General features: G+C 35.1%; 1 protein-coding gene across 1 annotated transcript; it reads right to left on the bottom strand.

The window, feature by feature from the left end:
• Positions 1–27,164, bottom strand: ACTR10 (actin related protein 10). Its single transcript, XM_068964262.1, has 13 exons — positions 27,039–27,164; positions 24,613–24,685; positions 22,700–22,782; positions 21,018–21,126; positions 18,798–18,905; positions 17,020–17,087; positions 16,426–16,505; positions 11,365–11,400; positions 8,659–8,738; positions 8,508–8,581; positions 3,568–3,649; positions 2,491–2,692; positions 1–1,780 (listed from the first exon to the last, which is right to left on the bottom strand). Exons 1-13 carry the CDS (start codon positions 27,113–27,115, stop codon positions 1,599–1,601), a joined length of 1,254 nt encoding a protein of 417 aa, XP_068820363.1. The 5' UTR covers positions 27,116–27,164; the 3' UTR covers positions 1–1,598.

Here is a 27,164-nt window from a genome sequence, read left to right on the forward strand (position 1 = left end):
TGGGAAATGGTAAGTCGAGAGGACAAAGGAGTCTCACTTTAGGAATGAATATATTGGGAAACTGAATTTTCAGTTTTATTTACTGGTTTAATATGGCTTTCAAGTTCTTTGTGGTCTAATTGTAAATTATTTTAGTAATGCCTCATCTCAGTGTCAAATGCGTTAAGATTTTTGTGCAGAGCAATCAGTTCAGTTAAGCTAGAGTAATCCCCAATTATGGATATTCTCTTCATTCTTCAGGAACAAGGTCAGAAGCCTCCTCTACGAAGTTTCCCTGGCGCACTGGTCAGAACTAACTACATCGGCAACAAGCAATGGATCCCTTGATGGCACATACCACATTCTGTTTTGTATCACTGGTTGTGTACACATCCACTTCTGCTAACCTGCAACCCTTCCAAGGGCAGAGGTCCATGTCTTACTGTTGTAGCATTTACAGGATCTAAAACTATACAAGGTACACAGCCGAGAGTCGATAAATACTGAATAAATCATAGTTTGGGGCTACTAAAATAGTAGTACACGGTGACAAAGTAAACCTAGATGTATTTTAAAAAGCATCACATACACAAAGATAAAAATGAATCTTTTCCTATTCTTCATGCCAGGATCCAACTCTTTCAAGAGCTACTTGGTGTTAGTATCTTCATATACAGAGCACACAGCAAAACTAGGCAGGCTATAGAAAAAGGACAAACAAAATGATCAAACTATAAGTAAAAACAGACTTGGGACATATAGTCTAAATAAATTCTTACTCAGTCTTTAGGACTACAAGAATACATATATATTTCCTATCTTCACAGGTACTTAGAATGAAACCAGCAACATTCTATTGAGAGGTAGTTCATTAAAAACAAAGGAAGATAAACAAAAATAAAAAATTAAACAATGACTGAGTACATATTACAAAGAACCCTGCTTTTAGAAAATAAAAAGCACAAAAGAGTAAAGACATTATGAATACATGTTTAAATAGCAGTTGCATAAAAATGCATGAGTATCTTTGCATTAAAATGAAATATCTTTTCCTTAGAAATTCACAAACTATAAAGTTAAGAAAGTGAACATTTCCACATTTTGCTTACCAAATGCTTAACTATGCTACCCAAAATTATCAGTCCAAAAGTAGCATTATTATAACCTGGATACAAACATCAAAACAAAAGGATCTTAAGACACAGACCCATGTAAATATTTGAAATAACTAGAAATGGTAACATTATTCTTTAGATGAAATAATTGATGAAAATAATGAAATTAATGAAGTCTCTGATGCCCAAGACAGATTATGTGAATTATGGAGAGATGCTTTTCCTCTTTTTGAAAACTGAACTATGTAACAAATCTCCAAAATGAAACCGTTTTAGTATATTTTATTGATATAAATACAACTAATATCATAAGCATCAGCTACCATTCTACCATTACACAAGAGAAACCAGTCAAAATGATTAAATATTAATGTGACATATAATTACAGAAATGCTTTCACTTCTACTAGTGTCGTCTCTAACAGCATTCTATACACTTTGTACAATTTGCTTCTAATTGATGAGATATTTGAAAAGAAGCAAAGTTGAATTTTAATCAAACTTTCATTTTTCAGTGGAAAATGCTCTCTTCATCAGAGGAGGCTGATTCTTCCCAACATCGAACATCATTTCTAAAGGTGGATTATTAAGAGAACACCAATCAGGTATACGGCCTGTCTGGTTATAATAATCCTTAGAGACTGAACGGCTCCCAAGTATGTCTTGAAGTGCTCCAAAAATAGCTCCTGTGTGGTAAAAAAAAAAAAAAAAAATTTATAGCTGATATGAAAAATTTTACTGAAGATTTTATGTACACATATATCCACTTCATTATATGACAAGAGAGAATGGGTAAAATTCAGTAAAGCATATTCACAGTCTTCAGATTAATTCCAGTTAAGCTGTTCCATATCCTATATTTTGAAAAACAGGGTAAGCCATAACTCTTGTACTGAAAATAACTTAAATGGCCTAAACTAGATTATAGTGAAAATGACTGTGTTACTATGTTTAAATGCAGGTAGAGTACGGTGGAAATACTTTCAACTCTGTACACAAAATAAATAATCATCTTAGTTTTCTTAGCCAAAACTATACGTGGGATGACTTTAATGGAGAGAAGTTCATTTAAAAAAAATCAAAGTGCAAATGCCAAGAGAAAATAGATACATAATTCTGAAAATAATGTAAGGAAAAGTAAATGGTCAAAGAAAATTGATTAATTAATTGTTCTATTAACTAAATAGGCAATTTCTAATAATGAATCCTCTATAACCATTAGTAATGTCATTCAGGAACCATTTACTATATAATCATTATTTTAAAAAATGAAATTCTTGAGAATTCCCTGGTGGTCTAGTGGTTAGGACGGTTCAATTCCTGGTCAGACAAGTAAGATTCTACAAGCTGCAAGGTAAGGCCAGAACAAACAAAATTAAAAAAAAAAAATTCTTACCTCCCAGCCATGCTACACAATTAGCCTTTGCAGGTGGAGTATGAATTCGGAATGTCTTGGTAGCAAGCGTTTTTTTATATTTTGGTTTTTCTACCAAATACCTTATTTCTGCAAGTAGTCTGTGAAGGAAACCTGGCAACATAGATGTGCCACCTATGACTACCAAATTCTCTGCTAGCTGCTTCCTGGTGTCTATTGGGCACTGTTAACAGAAAAAAAAAAAAGAATTAACTTTAACCATATAAATAATGCCTGATTGAATTTAAGAAAATATACAGATTATTAGGTGATCATTTGTATCACAAAAAAGGGTCACAGCAAGGTTTCTTTAACAAGGGATTTTTTTTCCCGTAACAAATATACCACCATGATAATATTACCATGTACTTAAATAAATCCTTAAAGATTTAAAAGCTAATAGTGCAGAATTTTAAATTCCAGAGGGCATATAGTAGTAATATGGGAGTATTCTCATTTTCAGGGCAGAATGTCTGAGTTGAGCACAGAACATAATAAGAAATAACTTTTTGTGGAAACCTAATTTTTCGAAGGTACTATTTTCATGATATCCAGAGTCAGCTGTCAAGAGATAAGATAACATTCTTGGAAAAACCGTTTCCACAACAGTTCTCTCTAAGCATCAGCAATGTTAAAATCCTTCACTGATGTTATGATTTTCAAAAAAGTCCCTAGGCAGAGTGGGAGAAGTAGATAATATCTCCCAAAGTATTTTACAGGAGTTCTATGGCTCCACAGTCATTACATAAAAGAGACATAAATACCCTGTGGAATGAAAAACTTAATACTACACAAACATGCATGTGAAGAAACTACTAAGTACAAAATAAAAATCTGGTATTGTTACCATGGAAAAGAATGCATGATACATCTATAGCACAAACTACCCTGGGTTTGAAATGCTGTCGGTACCATATCTCAGTCTAAAGTAAAACTCAGTAAAACTTCACATAAAAGATAAAAATGTAACCAATGGCTAAAATTAAAAATACAGATTTTTAAAAATTCTTTATAAAGGACTGTAATCATAAAAAGAAACCATTTACAAAATAAAAATACCTGCATAAGGGAATCCAATATTAAAGTGGCAACTGATTTCTCTTCATTATCTTGCTCAAAAAGGATCTCCACAACAGAATCTCTAATGAATTAAGAACAGTGTTTTGTTGGCATCACATAACACAACACAATACAACAGGTCTACAGACACATTCTTAAGTGCCAGCTCTATGTGAATGTAGAGTAACAATTAGAACACAAGGTGCCTGCATTTGTAAATGAGAAGAACAACAGTACCTGCCTCACAGGTGTTGCAATAAAGATGCAATGACTTAGTAGAACAGCGCCTGGCACATACAAGGAATGCCCTAAGTACTAGCTGTAACTATCACTATGTATAGATTTTGGGGGCTTCCCTAGGGGCTCAAACAGTAGAGTGTGCCTGCAATGCAGGAGACCCCAGTTCAATCCCTGGGTTCGGAACAGCCCCTGGACAAGGGAATGGCAATCTACGCCAGTATTCTTGCCTGGAGAATTCCAAGGACAGAGGAGCCTGGAAGGCTATATAGTCCATGGGATAGCAAAGAATGGAACAGGACTGACCAACTGACACACACATGTATAGATTTACATATATTTTGTCCACCTTAAACCTAATAACAAAAAGGAGTGAAAGTCTGTAAAAGTTAATGGAATTCAACAAATATATCAATAGTGATACAACAGATTTAAAAACAAACCTTACCCCACCCAGCCAAAAGTATTTCTTTGTTGGTAAAAACAATACGTGGCAAAGATGGCTATTTGCCTAATAAAATACTTATTTTCCTGTTCATTCTCAAATTAAAAGAACTCTGTTTTTGGTAGCACAAGGAAAATCTTTGTTGTGATGTAATATTTCTCTACCTTGACTGTGGTGGTGATGAATGCAGAAACCTACACATGATAAAATCACAGAACAATATATACATATTGGACCAATGCTACTTTACTGGTTTTAATATTGTACTATGGTTTATATAAGATGTATCCATTGGGAGAAACTTTTGAGGAGTTACATAGGACATATCTATATTACCTTTGCAACTTCCTATGAATCTATAATTAGTTGAAATTTTTAAAAAAAGATAAAACTACATTTTAAGCTGGATACAAAGCCCCTCCCCAGTTGAAATACTATATTTAACAGCCTCTCTTGCAGCAGAATGTAGCTAAGCACCAGACAATGAGATGGAGGCAAAAGTGGTACTTGGGACTGGTAGAAAGTCTCCTTTACAAGGAGAAAAAACACTTTTCTCTTTCCCTTCCTAGGACTGCATGCTTGAAAAACATATGTAGTGGCTAACTCCAGCAACCACCTTGGAACCCAAGAACAAGGGCTATGCCCCCAAAGATGATAGGTGGAAGGAAACTTGGGTCCCTGATGGCAATTTTTATACCATCCTTGGACTATCTACCTCTGAACTTCTTTTAAGTGAAAGACAAATTCTATCATGTTGAAGCCAGTATTTTCAGGTTTGTATATCTGGTAATCAAACTGAACCCTAACCAATGCAATACAATACCATATATATAAATATACATATAATGTTAAAATAAAATTTGGACCACACTATACATACTAAAGTTTTTTGAATCTTTTTCGAAACATAAAATTCTCTTCCTGATATTAACATACTTGCTAACTGTCTATCTCATAAGCATAGATATCCTCTATCCCATGAGAGGATACTGAGGCCTAAGTATGCTGAACACTCATTCACTCATAGTTAGCCACCTGCCTCTAGGCCTGCACACTTTTGCTTCTACCAGCTGAGCTGATGCTTACAAAGCATCAGTTTTCTTTTTCCAAATCTTTGTCAGTTAATGTGATATTGAAAAGACATAATTTTACAAGTAGTACTTTAGAAATGAGGGCTTCCCAAGTGCCTCAGTGGTAAAGAAATAAGATGCCAATGCAGAGACACAAGTTCTCTCCCTGGGTCAGGAAGATCCCCTGGAGAAGGAAATGACAACCCACTCCAGTATTCTTGCCTGGGAAATTCCACAGACAGAGGAGCCTCGTGGGCTATAGTCCACGGGCTCACAAAAAGTTGGACACAACTGGGTGACTGAGCATGCACACACTTAAGCAATGAAATAGTAGGGCAGAAAATAAACACTTATTTTCTTCATTTTTTATTCTGGGCTCCAGTAAACAATCAGGAGAAATTTTAAAACAGTACATTAGTGAAAATAATTTAAATAAGAGGTAAAATGATAAAAAGTTACTACCAAAGAGTATTACATTCTCACATTTTTGTTTCCCCAATCTACTATATTTAACATCTGTATGTCTATGTTTATCCTTTTAGTATCTCAAACTCTATGCTAACTATCTAAAACTCTTAACAGGATCATTCATATTTATATAATTCTTTTCTGTGCATCTTCTGATCTAATATTTTACAGATGAAACTTTTATAATACAAATTTCATATAGCTTGGGTATAAACAAAAATTACATTGTTACCAGTATAATTATGTAAGTCCTTGGCAACTTACACTGCATTATCATAGTAATAAAAAGGTGAATTACAAACTGGTCCTAAAGATTTAGTACCTTTGGAAGAATGTGTTCTTTCTAACTAGACAGTATTTTAAAACAGGAATCAGCAAACTATGGCCTGCAAGTCAAATCCAGTCACTCTTAGGCAGTCAGTCTGTTCAGCCGCTCAGTCGTGTCCGACTCTTTGCAACGCCATGAATCGCAGCACGCCAGGCCTCCCTGTCCATCACCAACTCCTGGAATTTACCCAAACTCATGTCCATCAAGTCAGTGATGCCATCCTACCATCTCATCCTCTGTCATCCCCTTCTCCTGCCCCCAATCCCTCCCAGCATCAGGGTCTTTTCCAATGAGTCAACTCTTCACAAGAGGTGGCCAAAGTACTGGAGTTTCAGCTTCAGCATCAGTCTTTCCAATGAACGCCCAGGACTGATCTCCTTTCGGATGGACTGGTTGGACCTCCTTGCAGTCCAAGGGACTCTCAAGAGTCTTCTCCAACACCACAGTTCAAAAGCATCAATTCTTCGGCACTCAGCTTTCTTCACAGTCCAACTCTCACATCCACACATGACCACTGGAAAAACCATAGCCTTGACCAGACGGACCTTTGTTGGCAAAGTAATGTCTCTGCTTTTGAATATGCTATCTAGGTTGGTCATAACTTTTCTTCCAAGGAGTAAGCGTCTTTTAATTTCATGGCTGCAATCACCATCTTCAGTGATTTTAGAGCCCAGAAAAATAAAGTCTGCCACTGTTTCCACTGTTTCCCCATCTATTTGCCATGAAGTGATGGGACCAGATGCCATGATCTTAGTTTTCTGAATGTTGAGCTTTAAGCCAACTTTTTCACTCTCCTCTTTCACTTTCATCAAGACGGTCTTTAGTTCTTCTTCCCTTTCAGCCATAAGGGTGGTGTCATCTGCATATCTGAGGTTATTGATGTTTCTCCCAGCAATCTTGATTCAGGATTGTGCTTTCTCCAGCCCGGCGTTTCTCATGATGTACTCTGCATATAAGTTAAATAAGCAGGGTGACAATATACAGCCTTGACGTACTCCTTTCCCGATTTGGAACCAGTCTATTGTTCCATGTCCAGTTCTAACTGTTGCTTCCTGACCTGCATACAGGTTTCTCAAGAGGCAGGTCAGGTGGTCTGGTATTCCCATCTCTTTCAGAATTTTCCACAGTTTATTGTGATCCACACAGTCAAAGGCTTTGGCATAGTCAATAAAGCAGAAATAGATGTTTTTCAGGAACTCTCTTGCTTTTTCCATGATCCAGCGGATGTTGGCAATTTGATCTCTGGTTCCTCTGTCTTTTCTAAAACCAGTCACTGTATGTTTTTGTAAATAAAGTTTTACTGGAATCCAAGTCATGCTCACTCATTTACATACTCCCTAGATCTCCTGGAGGAGGAAATGGCAACCCACTCCAGTATTCTTGCCTGGAAAGTCATTAGGAGGAGCCAAGTGGGCTACAGTCCATAGGACACACACACGCACACGCACACACACACACACACACACACGGCTGATTTTGCACTCCAACTGTAGAGCAAAGTAGTTGCAAAAGAGACCATATGGCCCACAAAGCCTAAGGTATTTAGCATTTGGCCTTTATAGAAAAAGTCTGAGGGCTTTCCTGGTGGCTCAGTGGTAAAGAACCTGCCTGCCAATGTAGGAGACACCGGTTTGATCCCTGGTCCAGGAAGATCCCATATGCTGCAGAGCAACTAAGCCAATGCACCGCAACTACTGAGACTGTGCACTAGAGCCTGGGAGCCACAATGCCAAGCCTATGTATCACAACTGCTGACGTCTATGCGCCCTAGAACTTGTGCTCTGTAACAAGAGAAGCTACCACAATGAGTCCCCTACAACTAGAGAGTAGCCCTCACGCACTGCAACTAGAGAAAAGCCCGCACAGCAACGAAGCTCAGCACAGTCAGAAACAAACAAAGAAAATTTTTTTTTAAGTTTGATGAATCCTGTTTTAAAGCATCATACTTTATTCTCCAACTCAAAGAATGGCTAATTCTGAATTACTCTGAAGAAGAGGAAAAAAAATTTTTTTTTTAAGTTTTAAAAAGCTGAATAATAAAAATAATGATAAAGTGTGTTAGTCACTCAGTCGTGTCCGACTCTTTTGTGACCCCACTGATTGTAGCTGGCCAGGCTCCTCTGTCCATGGGATTTTCCAGGCAAGAATAATGGAGTGAGTCGCCATTTCTTTCTTTCTCCAGGGGAGAAATTCTACAGGAATTGAACCTGGGTCTCCTGTATTGCAGGCAGATGCTTTACCATCTGAACTACCAGGAAAGCCCCAGTGATGAATGATGAAGCTTAATGAAAAACACATAATTAGTAAATTAATAATACTAAAGGCTTCAAAAACATTAATGCCAAAAACTTATTTTAGTTCATTATTTTGCTTGTAAAAATGAAAGTCTAACCTGATTGATCCAAGTACATGTAAAATCTTCTCTCCATCTAATGGGTAGTCAACATCTGGGGGTGGTGAGGGACGCTGAAATATAAATATCACAAGCGTAAGTATACAAAGTACAACCTGCTAAAAGAATATACATTTCTTTTTCAGCTTACCTCAGTATTCCCATCAATATTAAATTTTGCTGCCTGGATGTTTAGTCCACGCTTCAGATCACTAACAAAGCAAGTGCGCACTTAAAAGTAAAGGAGACATCATTATGGTTTGTGATTGAGTCAATGTCCCAGTTAAAACAATTCAAGTAAACATGTTAATCATCTGTTCTTTCCGATTTTATAAACTAACTCTGTCTTTAGTTAGCTTACAATTTATTCACATCTAAAAAGCTTTTCATTCACCACAGAATCATAAGACATGCTCCATGTTCTTGCCACAAAGCCACATTAAAAAAAAACTTGGTTGGTCAGAATACAAAGCTAAATTTTGGCCTTAGCTGCAGTAACACTCTTTAGTTTATGGTTTTTTCTCCCTCTTTGCACACTACATCCCCTTCTTTTTTTCACTTTGAACATTTATTCTTTTAATTATTATTTCTGCTTCAAAGTACCTTTTGTAATAAGTGGCTTCAAATTATTTTCATAAATAGGTAAGAAATAAAAAATTTTTTCACAAAGGGACAAAACTGACATTGAGAGCAAGAAAACTAATGATTTGGTTACTTACTTACAAAACATGTTGACATAATGTTATATTATACAAAATTCTTCACATTTACTGATTCAAAATATACTTGTGAAGAATCTAAAATATGCCAAGGACCTACTGCATAGCACAAGGAACTATATTCAATATCTTGTAATAATGGAAAAGATTCTGAAAAAGAAGATGTGTAAGTGGGGACTGCCCTGGCAATCCAGTGGTTAAAACTCTGTGTTCCCAGTGCAGGAGGCACAGGTTTGATCTCTGGTCGGGGAACTAAGATCCCACATACCTCATGGTGTGGCAAAAAAAAAAAAAAAGAAAAGAGAAAGGATATATATAACTGAACCAGTCTGCTGTTCCCTGAGATACTGTAAGTCAACTATACTTTAATTAAAAAAAAAAAAAAGGAATTTACAGTATGCTAATATGTTAGACAGTAAGCTAGTGCTCAAGTTACGACTTTAAGTCTTCATTAACTATTTAAGAAATGTAAATACTCAGATCCTCAGCATCTTACATACTTAGCACATGAAGGTGTTCTAATTTAAGGAAACTAAATTCACTGAATTAATAATCTGAGAACAGATAAATTACACTTAAGGATTTTAAAATAATTGAAAAAAACTTAGGTATTACATAAGTAACATAATGTGTGAGAGTAATTATACATACTGCATATTTGTTTTTAATATAAATGGGTTCCTACTACACATTTTTTCCAGCAACATGCTTTTTCCCTTCATATATTATTGATACCCTTCCAAATCAATACATCTATCCCGTCCTTTTTAGAAGTTATATGGGTCCCACCTGGGGTACCCAATAAATAAATAAAAAGCCATATGGTAATCCTTACGATGAAGGTATCAAATTTCATTCCACATTCCCTCTTGCATAGGGTGCATATTTTTCAATTTTTATAAATATGCCAGAGTGCCTTCCAAAAAGGTTAGTTTTCAATTCTTACTAATAGCAATATATTAATTTTCCCATAATCTCACAAACACTAAATGTCTTGTCTTTCAAACTTTTGCCAATCTGATGTTTGCCTGGCTAATGGAAACTTGTTTTCACAAGTTGGAAGCTATATGGAAAGAAATATTCCAAGAAGTTATCAACTGTTACATTATGGAGAATAGGACTGGAAGAATGGAAGAGAAACTATTCATTTCATTTGAGATATTTCCTCTATTATTTGAGCTTCTGCAAAAAGAATGAACAAATGACTGAAGTTTTATAATAACTGAAGAGGTTTTAGATAATTATGCCACGTAAGTAAGCAATGTAATGAAGAACAAGATCCATTTTGCAGCCTTAGCTCTCACCTTACCCACTGTGTGACAATGAACAAATCATTCACTATCTCAGGGACCCAGCTGTGTCAGAATATCTCCAGGCCCATTTAATTTTAAAATTCATTATTGTCTAATTCTCAATTAAACATTCTAGAGTATTAATTTTACATGACAGTAATGAAGAACATTATAGTTTAGCTGATTTCCTTTCAGTGAATCAAGATACCAGAAAACTCAATTTAAACATTATCATAAAAATATACTCTAGCAAAGGAGGAATACTAATAACATATCTTATTAAAGTGAATCTAATATATTTACCCAACTGTAGAATTTCTGAAGTCAGTAAAATGATTTTTTTAACATCATAAAATTCATTTAAAATACTAAAGAATAAAAAAAATGCTAAACAACATAAAATCAGTAGTTTCCATAAGCAGTATAATTGTTAATTCATACTGTGAAAACTACTAATTCACTAGTAACTCTGTATCTCTATCACTGAGAAGTTTCTTTAATAGTACATTAAAAGTAATGACAGAAGGGAATTCTCACGAAGTCCAGGGCTTAGAACTCTGCACTCTCACTGCTGAGAGCCTGGGTTCAACCCCTGGTCAGGGAACTAAGATCCCACAAGCTGGTGGTGTGGCCAAATTAAAAAAAATAATAATAATGCCAAAAGCTTCCACAAATTTGAAGAAAAACCAAAATTTTATATACATTATTCCACAGGATATATGTTAAGTAGTTTTAGGTTATTGCATTATAAATTTAATACATTTTGTATCTGTATAAATACTTAGAAACATGCCCTCCAAATGAATACTTAATGATGAAAGGAAAAAAAATAGGAACTTAGTTTACCTTTAATGTCCTCCAAGATACCTTCTGGAATTGAACCTAAAACAGAAATTTTATTTACAACTATAGAACTTTAATAAGCAGAAACAGTCTATTAAATTGCACTCACATTTCCATCTTCCATTTCAGCAAACTATTAAAAAGTACTATAATTTTTTTTAAAAGACAAATAGAAAAATCAGGTTTACTTTTAGGGAAGAAACGTCAGCATTCAAAGTCAAGCCAAAGCACAGAAGTTGAAGCCAGATGTACACAAAGTACTAAAGAATGTGACTAATACTCATAAATTTGATTTTTAAAAAAAAGACCTTAAAAATATAGCAGAATAAATGGCACTGGATAGGAACTGACCAAGGAAATCTTTTCTACCATAGAAAGATTTGCTGGTTTTCTTGTGTTAAAATACTTACAAGAAATAGGCTTAAAAGTGAGCTACCTACTTTTCTTCTACAAAAAGGGAAGTTTCAAGTTTGCTTATCTTTCCTATGATAATGAATGACTGTCAGTGAGTGACATACTAACTAAATACATATTTGTAAAAAGAATCATGCATAGACAATTTTCTTCAAGGTAAACATGACATTTTTAAAAATGAGTGAGACAGTACCTATTATATAGATTTCTTTGAAATTTTAGAAAGATTTTAAAAGATAATGTTTGGATATGTTAATTATTTATGTCAAGAAAGAAATTTATAGCTATAAAAGGAATCATGATTTAGTAAGGGTAATCATGCACTTCTTCCATCTGGAGCTACATATCTTGTCAGTTACTGAAACTGAAAGAATTAAAATTAAAACCCACATCTTTAAGATGCTAAGCCATAATCTTTAAAAATTAATAAACTATTTAATCACACCTTTTTTGAGAGGGAGCAAAAAAATTTACTATTAGTAAATATGACTTTGGAATTATTATTTTACCTTTATTATATGGTCCTTCCCAAATTCTTTTGTGTTTTGTAATATAGTAATAATGATATACATAAACTTTATAAATTAGTATAAATGTAAGTGTGTATTGCAGGTACATATTCAAAATTTTTTACTGGTGAGGCCAGTGTGTGATTAAAAAGTTTGAAGACTCCTAAAGTTAAATGTTAAAATTTATCCCATGGAGAATATAAAGATTTCCAAATCAATTTAAACCTGGCTATATACAGATGAGAGAAATGTAACTAGATTATAAAGAATGTACAAATTTAAGAATAAGTGCTAAAAACTGTAACATTTTACATGTGCTAAACTCTCTCTAGGAATATTCAAATGAATTCCAATATGTGCCAAAGACATTTGGTAATGTGAGAAAGTTTTCTCTAGGCAACATGGAAGGCAAGCTTGAAAATAAAAGGCTTATTTTAGTTAGGAGTAGATGCTGGCTTTTGGAAGGAGCTTCTCAATCTTAGCGGTTTAATCACAGCCATTTAGACACTGCAAATGAGGCATTCATTGGCTCTGGCTTTGAAAAGTCGTATTTAAATTTCAGCTAATTTAGAATAGTAAGTATAATATTTTACATATAATTTACTTTTCAACTACACTTTTCAAATCAATGTATTTAGTCTTTGTAAGTTTTAAGTTAGTATATTTATTCTTTTTTGAACAAGGTTCTAAATACTAAATAAAGGTCACTTAAGGATACCCAAGTATATGTAGGTCTTAGATCTAATCTTTGCCAAAACCATGACAAGAGATATTTAAATATATTTGCATTTCTGATCCTAAGTGGAAAGTAAAAGTGTTAGTCACATGTTTTTGTCTCTCTGCTATCCTGTGGCCTGTAACCCGCCGGGCTCCTCTGTCCATGATTCTCCAGGTTAGAATACTGGAGTGAATAGCCACTCCCTTCTCCAGGGGAGCTTTCTGACTCAGAACAAAACCTGAATCTTCTACACTGCAGGCAGATTTTTTACTGTCTGAGCCATCAGGGGAGTCTCCCTTCTAAGTGAATCCTTCAGCAAACAGTGATATGATTTAATTCCTCAACTACTGGGACTATATGGCTAACTATGACAGAGTCAAGATTTTGGGGCATATGAGAAGGAAAGATTAGAATCAGACTTTAAGATAGTTGGTTAAGAAAAGGGTGTCCAACCTAGATGTCCATCAACAGATGAATGGATAAAGAAGTTGTGGTACATATATACAATGAATATTGCTCAGCCATAGAAAAGAACGAATTTGAGTCAGTTCTAGAGAGCTAGATGAACCTAGAGCCTGTTACACAGAGTGAAGTAAGTCAAAAGGAGAAAAATACCACGAATTGACGTGTATATGTATGGAATCTAGAAAAATGGTGCTAATGAACTTATTTGCATGGCAGCAACGGAGAGGCAGACAGAGAACAGACTTGTAGATACAGCAGTGGAAGGAGTTCAGTTCAGTCGCTCAGTCGTGTCCAACTCTTTGCGACCCCATGGATCGCAGCACACCAGGCATCCCTGTCCATCACCAACTCCCAGAGTTTATTCAAACTCACGTCCATAGAGTCGGTGATGCCATCCAGCCATCTCATCCTCTCTCGTCCCCTTCTCCTCCTGCCCCCAATCCCTCCCAGCATCAGGGTCTTTTCCAATGAGTCAACTCTTCGCATGAGGTGGCCAAAGTACTGGAGTTTCAGCTTCAGCATCAGTCCTTCCAAAGAACACCCAGGACTGATCTCCTTTAAAATGGACTGGTTAGATCTCCTTGCAGTCCAAGGGACTCTCAGGAGTCTTCTCCAACACCACAGTTCAAAAGCATCAATTCTTCGGCACTCAGCTTTCTTCATGGTTCAACTCTCACATCCATACATGACCACTGGAAATACCATAGCCTTGACTAGACAAACCTTGTTGGCAAAGTAATGTCTCTGCTTTTGAATATGCTATCTAGGTTGGTCATAACTTTCCTTCCAAGGAGTAAGGGTCTTTTAATTTCAAGGGTGGGACAAACTGAGAAGTAGCATTAATACATATACATTACCAAACGTAAAACAGACAGCCAGTGGGAATTTGCTGTATGACACAGGGAGCTCTAACCCGGTGCTCTGTGACAACCTAGAGGGGTGGGATGGGATAGGGGTAGGAGAGAGGTTCAACAGAGAGGGGAAATATGTATATTTATGGCTGATTCATGTTGATGTATGGCAGAAACCAACACAGCACTGTAAAGCAATTATCCTCCAATTAAAGATTAAAGAAAAGGAAAAAAAGTGTCTAAGAACACACAGTTCAGAATTTTAAGGAAACGTTAAAGTCAATTTTAATGAAGACTTTTATTAAAAATATCTTGGGGGACTTCCCTGGTATCCAGTGGTTAAGACTCTGTGCTTTCACTGCAGGGGGATGGGTTCATGTCCTTGGTTGGGGAACTAAGATCCCACATGCCGTGAACCAAAAAGAAAAAAATCTTGGGATGCTACACTAAACTACACTAAAAAGGTAACAAAGTTTATCTGGAATGGATAAACAATAATCTGATCTACAGAATAAAGAATGCTATTATCTTAACTATCTAAAGAACAACAGGAAACAATATATGTAAGGATAAAAGTCCTCTAACAACCTGCCCTTCTCTTTCCAGGCACTTGAAAATAAACAAGACAGGGATTCTCAAAGTCTATTGATAGAAAAAGTTAAAATGTACTATAATTAATACTGCTGAGGGTGTAACAGAGAGGGGAGTAATTTATTCTGCTTAGGGAAATAAGGAAGGCTTCACAATTCAAATGACCTTTCTGTCAAGGAGAGAGATCAAAAACTCAAATAGGTAAAGAAAAACATTCCAGGTAAAGAAACAGTATAAATGAAGGCATGGGGTTATGGAAGAACAATGGTGCCAGGACTATAGCCTGGAAGAGGTATGAAATTTACTGCAGCTGAAATAAGGTGCAAAGGGTTGAGTTTAGTAGTTAAAGCTAAAGCTAAGTTAAAGTTAAAAGGTAAAAAGTTGGATTGTAAAGAAACATGTGTGTCGAACTGATCATCTGGATTTTAACCTGTGGAGACCAGCAAAAATTCTCAAGCAAAAGAACAATGTAATCAAATTAATTCTGTGAAAGTTATTCCTGGCAAGAGTATGAAATAGACTAAATGGGTCCAAAGAGTCGGCTCCAAGAAAGAAGCCATGAGGACCTAGTTTACAATGTCTTTGTTTTCAAATGTTCTGTGTCATGCAGGACAGAAAAAAAAAGAGACAAAAAAACGATTTCTGAGGGAGAATTGAAAGGATTGATACACTAGTTTTCTAAAATGTGAGCTCAGGAAGAAATAATCTAACAATGATTTGTTAGAATGAATTTAGGGGAAGAGATAATGTGTTTACTTTTAGAAGCCTTAAGTTAGAGGTGCCTAAAGGCATATGTAGTTTCTATCTAAAATGAGCTGAAAATATGAAGTTTAGAAGAAGGGTCACGCTCAGTGATACAGTTAAGAATCAACAGCATACAGATGTAGCTGAAGTTATGGGAACACATGAGATCACATTTAAAAAGCCAGTAGGAGAAAAAAAAAGGAACAAAAAATGGATGCCTAGAAGAACATCAGCAGGGAAAGAAAGCAGGAAACTAAGAAAGAATAGTTGGAGAAATAAAAGAAAACCACAAAGGAAGAAAAGTCCTGAAAGCTAAGGGAAGACATAGTATCAGGAATATATGACAATCCAGATACAAACTAGTACATATAGCAAGGATAAACAACAAGGTCCTACTGTATAGTACAGGAAACTATATTCAATATCTTGTGATAAACCACAGTGAAGAATAATACGAAAAAAGATAAATATATATATGTATAACTGAGTCACTTTGCTACACAGCAGAAATTAATGTAACATTGTAAATCAACTATACTTAAATAAAATTTTTTTTAAAAAAAGAGAGTATATGATAATCCATGATGTCAAAAGTTCTGGAAAGAATGATTAAAATTTAACTACTAGATCTGGTGATTAATAACAGCTCAATAATGACCTTATAATTGGAGCCAGGACATCAGAGTGATGTGAGAAAATGAGAATAAGTATGCAATGTGGAGGGGGGGGAATGAGTTGAATGTAAACCTTAAGTAGATTAAAATGATTTTACCCATCACAGAGGGAAGGCTCTGTTCTTTAGCAGCACCTGTGTCAACAGTACATTGTTCCAACAGTTGAGTTTCCAACTCCCTGAAGAAGAAAAAAAAGTTACTGTAATTAAAATATTGCAATTGATATCCTTTTCCTATTTAATACTTTTACTTCATAACATGATGCTTTAAATAACAGTGGTTTTACCCTTAAAAGATGAACATACTCAAGGTTAATAAAGTGAAGTCGCTCAGTCGTGTCCAACCCTTTGTGACCCCATGGACTGCAGCCTACCAGGCTCTTCTGTCTGTGGGGTTTTCCAGGCAAGAGTACTGGAGTGGGGTGCCATTTCCTTCTCCAGGCGATCTTCCTGACCCAGGGATTGAACCCAGGTCTCCCGCATTGTAGGCAGACGCTTTACCGTCTGAGCCACCAGGGAAGTAAACAATGGAATAAATAGCAATGAATGTCCACATTACAAGTCTTCTATTGATCACTGTCAAAAAAGCAGCATCTTTTTTTTGTTGTTGTTATCTTTCGCTTGTTTTTTATTTCTTCAGCATCTGATTTTTTGGTACAGGTGAAGCAATGTCCTAAATGCCAAGAAACTTACTTGTGAAGAGCTTTTCCTCCTAAGGGGAGTGCTCCCCAACAATTCAGTACTGGGATCCCTTCATATATCTGTAAGGTAGTCAAGGATATTACTATTTGAGGAGGTGAAAATGTGTTTCCCTCACCTCTGCACTGTTATTCTACATCAGCCTGGCTGGCTAAATTCTTTAAGGAGTTACAGAAAAATCAGTCTTTTTTTCTTCTCCAAAGAAAATAGCTAAATATATGCATACAAATACATGGTAAACAACACACACAGAGAACTCATCTGTTAGTGCTTGGGTGTCCAATAAAGTAGCCACTGTCCACATGTGGCTGGTCTGAACTAAGATACACTATAAGAATAAATACCACAACAAATTTAGAAAACTGAGTAATTAAAAAAAAACCTGTAAAATACCCCACTATAATTTATTATGTTAATTATATATTTAAATAATATTTTAAATATATTGGACTAAATACACTACAATTTCATCTCCTTCATGTGTATTTGTAAAATTTGTAGCTCTTAGAAACATTTTAAATTGCACATGTCTCACACTGTATTTCTATTAGAGCTGAGAGAACAGTGAACGATACTGTACTATGGATTTGCTACCTTATTTTACATGTTGTTTTTCCTGATGTTTCATAAAGTACATTATTTATGAAAAGCAAAAAGTCTATGGGTTAGGAACACTGGCTTTGAAAACTAATGTGGGTTTGTATCTTGGCTATACACTTCTATTAACTTGGGTCAGCCACCTATCTCAACTTTCAGCTTCTCCTTTATATAATAATACTTTTTGTTATGAGACTTACACACAAAATACTTTCTATTTTAAAAAGCTATTGCCTAATTCAGTTCCTGAGCAGCTAATGATCCTTGATCTCCTTCCCATGATTATTTCTTATAACACACATATAGATCTCAAAATTCCAAGAGTTTTGTACTTACGTACTTCAAATTCCTTTATCTACTCTAACGTTTACAAGAAATATTTATACCTATACTCTACTTAAATTCATTTAATGACTGGGAATGGACCAGTTTATAGTCAGTAATTTCATTTTGTAACAGCTGAAATTACTAGGGAGTTCTTCCCTATGGCAAATGATACAAAAACCATAGCACTTACTGTGCAAGTTATGTGCCAGGTTCTACACCAAATACTTCACACATATTATCTCACTCTAGTCACACAATACCCCTATGAGGTGCAATTATTATAATTCCCATTTCACAGATGAGGAAACCTGGGCCAAGGGGAGATTAAGCTACTTGCCCAACATCATACAACTAGAAAGCTTAGCTGAGACTTAAACTTATGTATTTGATTCCAAACCCCAAACTCATAAATCCTACGCCATACTGTCCCCATGATAGCCTCAGGAAATTGAGAGAAAAAAAAGGAATTTACTTTTCGACAGTGAGCCCTTCAGTTATTTGAAGGCAGATCTCATGTTGTCATTAGGTTTTAATTTTTCTTGATTTAACTTTCTCATTTGTTTCCAATTACTCTTCATATGACTTATCTTAAAACTTGACTATCCTATCCAACTCCTTTGATCCTAGGTCTGATCTCTGGAGTATATACTGGGATCAAACCATAATTGCAATTTCTACAGAAAGTACATTTAAATCTCAAAATCCTGTTAATTTTTTCCACATATATCCTATTTGTACATGATAATCCAAAATAGCTTGATGCAACAAAAACAATTTGTAATAAGCCTAACTAATTATTTCAAACTAGAGTAAAAACTGCAAAATTAGCTGGTTTACAAAAAAGATACAGGTAACACCAGGCTCTCCCTATATCCACAATCTAGGACCATGGCAGAGTTTATTCCAAGTGTAAGAAGAGCCATTAGATGACTTGGAGCAAGCAAGACAGATGGAACCTAGAAAACAACAAAACCAGAATGAAAATCAGTAGTTGAAGGTGTTTCCTTTACATTTCAAATATATTTGAAAAAATTCATAATTATGATTCTTATTCAACCATTTTATAGCACCTAATAAAGAATTAACTGATCTACTTGAATTCACACATAATCAAACTATACTGTAATACACAAAAACGTTCTATAAGTTGTTTCATTTTGAAATGACAATTATAAAGCATTTCTATCAACTCAGTTCTCTTTTGGAAGAAAAACTGAAAACAATAAAGGGATGGTCCAGAAACATACATTCAAAGAAACTGCTAAATTAAAAAAAAAAAGAGATGTTTTTATCATCTTTTTTTTTTTTGCTCAGCCTGTGCACACGGGTTGTGTGAATGGGTTGTGTGAAGCATTAATTGATTTAATTTTAGTAATTTTTTTTCTTGATTTCTTTTTTTTTAAATTTATTTATTTTAGTTGGAGGCTAATTATTTTAAAATATTGTAGTGGTTTTTGCCATACATTGACATAAATCAGCCATGGGTGTACATGTATTCCCCATCCTATTTCTTTGTTTCTATCTACACCAGATAAGAACACTAACATAAACACAACTCAAATAAAGATAAAGACATCTCTTTCTTTTTTAAATTTAGCATTTTCTTTGAATGTATGTTTCTGGACCATCCCTTTATTGTTTTCAGTTTTTCTTCCAAAAGAGAAAGAACTGAGTTAATAGAAATGCTTTATAATTGTCATTTCAAAATGAAACAACTTATAGAACTTAAAGAATGTTTTTGTGTGTTACAGTATAGTTTGATTATGTGTGAATTCAAGTAAATCAGTTAATTCTTTATTTACTGCTATAAAATGGTTGAAATAGAAACAGAGAAAAAGAATTCCTGACTGTCCTTACAAAGTTTATAATATGAATTATATTTTTTAAATGTTATAATACAGTAGTTAAGAACAAAAGTGAAGAACTACAAAAATCCTTAGTTCTAAGTGACGCTTTTCAGTGAAAATCCTGCCAAATCTAACACCCTAAATATCAGATAAATATTCAATCAAAATATGGAAGTCCATTATAACCAAATGGCAAACAAAATAATGGATATATTTCCCTTACCTAAGTACAGCAGGTATTCCAGTAATATACTAGATAAGAACACTAACATAAACAAAACTCAAACGCTAAGTTCCAGTAAAAATACAAAAAATCATCTATTTTATTTAGATAAGAGCTGAAGTAACTTCTTACTATGTTTTGCATTCTCTCTACTGCAAACCAAATTCCTGATTTAGTGACATCAGTTAAGTATAGGAGGGTATGTAACCTGTTTCTCTGTATCTGTCCTACTAAATTATAACTTAGAAAAATTAATTGCCCTTATCTCATAAATAAATTGTAATTTTTGATATATTTTGTGTTCAGTAGAATGTATGAAAATTAAATTTATATGTGCTCAACTTCTTATATATTGTACACATTTTATATACTCTTGCTAAAAAACTTTAAATTTCCAAGGCAGAGATTTTTAAAATGTTGAACAATAAAGATTTGGCTTACTATGAAATGTAATCATCTTATGTCATAATTTTGGTCTTTAAAATAATCTTACTTAACTCATATAAAATGATAGTTATGAATAATATCACTAATATCAAGATCTAAGAGCCATTCCTGGCATTGTCCACTTACTCTATGGGAGACATTATTTGAATACTTCATTTACTAGGAATTTAAAGCCTACAAAATGAAAATGAAAGAGCTGGAAAATTTAGAATAGTCAGCATACCTAAATAATAAAAACTAGAGAGACCTGGAAGAAAAACATCATGAACTTCACCAAAGAAGTTTTTATTTCAGGAGAAAAAAAAAACAAACCCAAAACTTAAAACCTGTAGTAAAATAAGTAAGAGAAACAGCAATAAATAGGAATCTTCAATTATCCAATTATCTACGTATTAGATAAAATGCTAATTATGCATGAAATAACCATACAAAGAAAACAGATGGTCAGTTTATTTTGTCATCCAATTCCTCTTTTCAACGAAGCAAATAAAATGAGGACCTTTTAGTTTAAGCTTTGAGTACCTACTAAAGACAACATAAAAAACAGGTACCTCAAAATACTTGAAAAGAACACGAGTGAGTGTCTCTCTGAAGTGGGAAGGACATAATACAGACTCGATAACCACAACTCTGCGGTCTCTGGGATTCACCAGTAGATGCCTGAAAAGTGATAGTTTTTAACAGTTTAAAAGTTTGTATTTTTTCACATAATGCAATTTGTTAAGATTAAAGAAACTGTACCAACTTCACTTAAGAAGCTTTATAAAAGACATCTTCATTTTATGATCCACGAAAGACAACGTTTATCGCTGAGTATTTTAATGTTATAAAATTTTTTATTCAATTTTTAAAGGTTATTTTCCATTTACAGTTATTACAAAATATTGGCTGTATTCCCTATGTTGTACAGTATAGCCTTGAGCCTCATACACCTAAAAGTTTGTGCCTCCAGCTCCCCTACCCCTATGTTGCCCCACTGATACCTTTAGTTTGTTCTTTGTGTCTCTGAGTCTGCTTCTTTTTTGTTATATTCACTAGCTTGTTGTATTTTTTAGATTCCACAACGAAGTGATAACATACAACATTTGACTTTCTGTCTGACTTACTTCACTTTGCATGTGTTAGTCACTCAGTCGTGTCCAACTCTATGTGACCCCATGCACCGTAGCCCCCAGGCTCCTCGGTCCATGGAATTCTCCAGGCAAGAATACTGGAGTGGGCAGCCATTCCCTTCTCCAGGGGATCTTCTTGACCCAAGGATCAAACCCAGGTTTCCTGCATTGCAGGCAGATTCTTTACTGTCTGAGCCACCAGGGAACCCCTCACTTGGCATTATGCCATTCAAATCCATCCATATTGCTACAAATAGTAAAATTTCATTCTTTTTTTATGGCTGAGAAGTATTCCATTGTATATATGCCATAGAAAGACAACATTTTTGATCTCTTATTATATGTCATGCACTGTGTCAGGAAATTTACACCTATTTACATTTATCTCAGAAAACAAAAACTACAGCCTATTATGAATACTAACTTGAGTAATTAAAAGGATGTTTTGTCTTTTTAAGCTACAAAAGTAGTATACACTCACAAGACTCCAAATATTATAGAAGTTTATAACTTGGAAAGTACAAAAATACCTTATACCTCTTCTAACCAGAAACTATTACTAACAGCACTTTGTGTATTTTCATTACTGTGTGTTGTTGTCGTTTAGTTGCTAAGTCGTGTCCGACCCTGGCAACTTCATGGTCTGTAGCCCTCCAGGATCTCCTATCCATGGGATTTCCGAGGCAAGAGTACTGGAGTGGGTTGCCATTTCCTTCTCCATCATTGCTGTGTATGTATATGTATATATTTTAACAGAAATATTCATCCCATAGATGCTGTTCTACAAGATTTTAATTAACAGAATATCTAAGATCATTATATATCAGTACATATGGATATAAAACTTTTTTGACAATACAGTGTTTCACGATATGGATCTATTAATACAGTAATTAAATTATCCAATCCCCTTTACTAATGCACATAGTAAATGTCCTTATGCTTGCCAGTTTTCTAGTCTTCAAACATGCTTTTGAAAAGACTGAAAATGAAAAAGTTAAAATGGCAATTGGAAATTAACCTCTTCTTTTACATTAGAAGTAATATGACCAAATATCACTGTTATGGGCACTAGGAAAAGCTGGGGGGTAGGGGGCAAGGAAAACACAATTACATTTTACCTGAAATACAGTATATGGATGAATTCCTTTAGGTAGGAATATAGTTCTTCTGTATTGATGTTATATTGTACAACTTTGATAGGCTATAAAAAATTAAAATGATTTATTAATTTACATTAATAAAATAATCTCAAATTAAACATGCTTATTTATTTTACAAATGGATTTTCTGGTAATAAATCAAAAGCAATTTGTATTTAGACTAGATGCAAATATTAAAAATAGATTAATCACTTAAATTAGAAATCTTTAAGAAATGGCATGTCCAAGATGACAAACATTTTGGTTTATAGAATAAGTCTGTACACACAGTGAGTAAAGACCAGTGCTCATTACATTTTTCATCTGACATTATTTTGCCATCATCAGTAAAAAGCACCATCAACTAAAAAGCATCAAAGGCTTCATCAAATACTCCAGACTTGGTTCAGTTCCTGTTATTTAGTCCCAAAACACTGACACTTGTCCTTTTGTAGTATCACTCCACTTGATATATTCACTTTTAGTTGACACAGGGACAGTCCCAAAGTAAATCAGCTCATAAATATGTGTGGAAAAATAAAAACATGCACCATTAGCACTAAAGCAAACACTACCAAACCAGGGTGGTGCTGCTGCTGCTGCTAAGTTGCCACTAATACATCACAAGGGCTCCATTCACTGCATCCTGCTCCAACTTGTGTGTTTTTAAAAACAAATATGCTCATATTTGTTAAATAAGGGAATAATGTCTATATAATAAGGAAGGTTGTATAGTTCATATTAGGCAAGAGGAGCTGAAATGATAATAGCAGAGTTATAACCTTCATCAAGGTAAAGGAAGTCATCAACTCAATGGTCACAGAAATGGGCATTCTTTCAGATTTAGTTTTAAAAAGTTTAAATGATCCAGTATGTCGGGGGCTACCATACCAGAGTGAACCCTTTCAAGACCTTTTATTGGGCTGCATTTCTTCCTGGTCCCACCTTAACAATAGCTCAAGAGGCTCAGAGCTCACTTCTGTATCTTCATTGTCTCAGCACCCATCAATCAACAGTTTCAACTATTTTATTTTATTTTAAATATCTCTAAGAGAGCCTTCAGCTCAGCTGTATCTTAAAGTTATTCCAATTTTTTCCTGAGGTATTAATTTTTGTTTTTGCTAGGGCTCAGATTACAAAGTTACATGGGTTTTAAATTATCTGCTCCAACCCTATTTTCCCCCCAAACCTGTCTGTTTGCAATCAAGAAGAGGTTTTTCAGGAATGCAAATATTGAGTTATGGTAGGAATATTTGTATTTTATTTTAACAAGCAAATTTTATGGCATGCAAAATTATTCTTTCTATTGTTCTACAATTCCTAATCTGCAAAATTAACTTTGGCAAGAAAGTTTCTTTTAAAAAATGTGTTTTTCACAGGTCCTTTGAATTACAGATAAAGAAATGAGAATCTGGCTCATATTTTTGAACAGGGTAAGAATAAAATGAATTCTATAATTACATTACAAGGCTCATGCAATTATTTTACTAAGTTTAAAAACTTTCTCTTAATGTTACAAATTACATTTATATCCAAGTTGTATAGAAAAAGCAAATCTATAGAGACAGAAACAACATCCATGGTGGGATAGGAATGACGATCAACTATAAACAGGCATTAGAAATCTTATTAGAATGATAAAAATGTTCTTAAACTGAACTGTGGTGATGGCTGCATAACTTGATATATTCTAAAAATCACTGAACTGTGTGCTTAAAGTAGGTAAATTTTATGATATGCAAAATTAAACCTAAATAATCAAAAAAGTTTTCTTGGGTTATACTCTAAGCTATACATTTAGCACTGTTTTAATCAATCTTATTTAAAGTCACATTTAAAAATATTTTACAGTACGGCATTTATTTTGCTAATTTGTTTTTTTAAAAAAATACCTTAGGCATGCCAGCTTTTTTTATCACACTGGGAATTATACATCTTGGACCAGTTTCTCCAGCAAATCCACATCTGCAAATAAAATAGAAAATTGATACATTCAACTATTATAACATTCTTTCTATATATTTGTCACAGAAACAAGGTTTTCTGCATTTTTTTCAAAGCAGTGGTCACAAAAACATCTAGAAACATCTATTCCAAGGGGAAAAAAAACTAAGGAAAAATTAATATCACCTATTGTCATGTCCTACTCTTTGCAACTCCATGGATGTCCATGGAATTAATTCTCTAAGCCAGAATACTGGAGTGGATAGCTTTTCTCTTCTCCAGGGGACTTTCCCAACTCAGGGACTGAACCCAGGTCTCCTATATTACAGGTGGATTCTTTACCAGTTGAGCCACATGGGAAGACCTAGAATACCCACCCAGGAATCAAACTGGGGCCTCTTGCATTGCAGGCAGATTCTTTACCAACTGAGCTACCAGGGAAGCCTATTCATTAAGTAAACTAAAAGTAAAAAAAATAAAATCACTTTGAATTAGTACTAGTGAAATAAACCAGCATATTATTTTATGGTAGCATTAACTTTTCAGTTTTCAATTTTATTTGAATTTTAGGTAATACATCTCTACAGCCATGAGTCTGTACTCCAGTTTCTGATTTCATTCCTATAGTTCATGTTACTCATAATTCCATCAATCTAATATTATTTAGTTTCCATAGTGAAGTTTCCTTTGGTCTATTTTTAAACCTATGCATACCTGACATAATTATAATCACACTGTTCATATAACATGAATTCATAAAATAAGCTTCTGCCCAAACTGTTTTCACCGCCATCATTTTTTAAATTGCATATAAGATTTCATCCTTTTTTAAAAAAATTTTTTTCCTTTCTTGACTATTTAAGTATTTCCATTTCTGTTTCCCACAAGACAAAACTTTGCTAAAAATGCTGTTAAAAACGGTTACCATGTAAGTTCAGTCTCAATATTATCTCTTTTTGTCCTGTCTGGTTTTCAGTACTCATCTCCTCATATTCCCAAATAGCTTTCTCCATCTTCTTTTAGCTACACCCCCAGGTTGACCTGGTTCAGTGTTCCTCAAACTCCAGGATGTAACCCACTGGCTGGATGCATAAACCCATCTCATCACCTTCCTGTTGTCTTTGTCAATAACCATTCTCCTATATAATAGCATTCCACTTCTCATTTCCTCAATATACCTAAAGTAATTATCTTTGGGTATCAGCCTCAAGGTACTTACTATGCTATTAAAACAAACCTTTAAAATAAATTTAACAATGCACTTGTGGGAAGATCTTGCATAGAACAGTAAGAATATTATGAACCAAGAACTATGTTTAATCCAATTATGGAGCACCTGATGTCCAATTCTGTTTTTTTTTTTTTGGCCATGCTTGGTAGCTTATGGGATCTTAGTTTCCCAACCAGAGATTCAACCCAGGCCATTGGCAGTGAAAGCACCAAGAACTAACCACTGGACCGCCAGGGAGTTTCCTCCAATTTCTTAAACAGGCTCTTCTGACTGCTTGTTCAACAAATAGTTATTAAACACACACTGTATGTCAAGGCACTATTCAGGGATATACAAAATTTTTTCAAATAGTTTCCATTATATATATGCAATTCTGGCTGTCACGTTCCTTTTTTCTTGAGCCCAGTGCAAGGGTTCTAAATGTGGAATCCACAGACCACTGCGATGGTCCACCAAGCCCTGAAATTGTGTTCAAGTATTTTAAGGTTTGTGTATTTTTTGGCTTTCTTTCGGTCATCAATAGGATCTATGTCATCCAAAAGGTTGAGAATCACTAATCTAGTGTTTACAAGTTGCCTTTTAAAATATGGTAAATTTCTTAATCTAAAAGCTGTGGGGGTGGGTGGGGCAACAAAGGATCTCTAGTGTCTACAGGGTTTCGGGTCGTTACGCATTCAGTCTTCCTAATTCGACGTCCCACTCTTGGGAAGCAAGATACATTTGCATTTCCAGCACCAATAGCATCTCTGTTCAATAAATTTTTAATAATGAAGGCCGTCATCAAGTATTACAGTGCGGCTCCCACCTAAGGAGATGAAACTAGGATAAGCAGGGCCTAGGTCATCGCTGTCATCCCCTGCATAGGTGACCCCAAAGGGTCCGTTCAGTTTGGGGGTGAATACAGGGGCGGCAGTGAAGGCCATTCTCTCGAAGCCTCTTGGGCCTCTCTAGGAATCAGAACCAGCCCGCCCAACGGATCCCCGGGATTCGCATCGCCCACGGTGCAGGTAACAGAGGCCGTCATTTGCGGAGGTCCCGGGGCGAAGTGGAGGCCTAAACAGCCGCCCCCGAGACTGCGATGAGGACCGGGACTGGGCCCGGGGCTCGGCTACCCGACCTCCCTTCCCGGACGCAGTCACTCACTTGGTAAAAGCCTCTCCCAGATCTATCACGACCGCCGTTTTCTCCCCGCCGCTTCCCAGGCCCTCGTACAGCGGCATGGTAGCAAACAGACCGGTAAATACCCGGAGACCTACCGACCCCGGCAGC

The sequence above is a fragment of the Capricornis sumatraensis genome, chromosome 2, assembly GCF_032405125.1.
Source record: "Capricornis sumatraensis isolate serow.1 chromosome 2, serow.2, whole genome shotgun sequence".
Taxonomy (NCBI): Eukaryota; Metazoa; Chordata; class Mammalia; order Artiodactyla; family Bovidae; genus Capricornis; species Capricornis sumatraensis.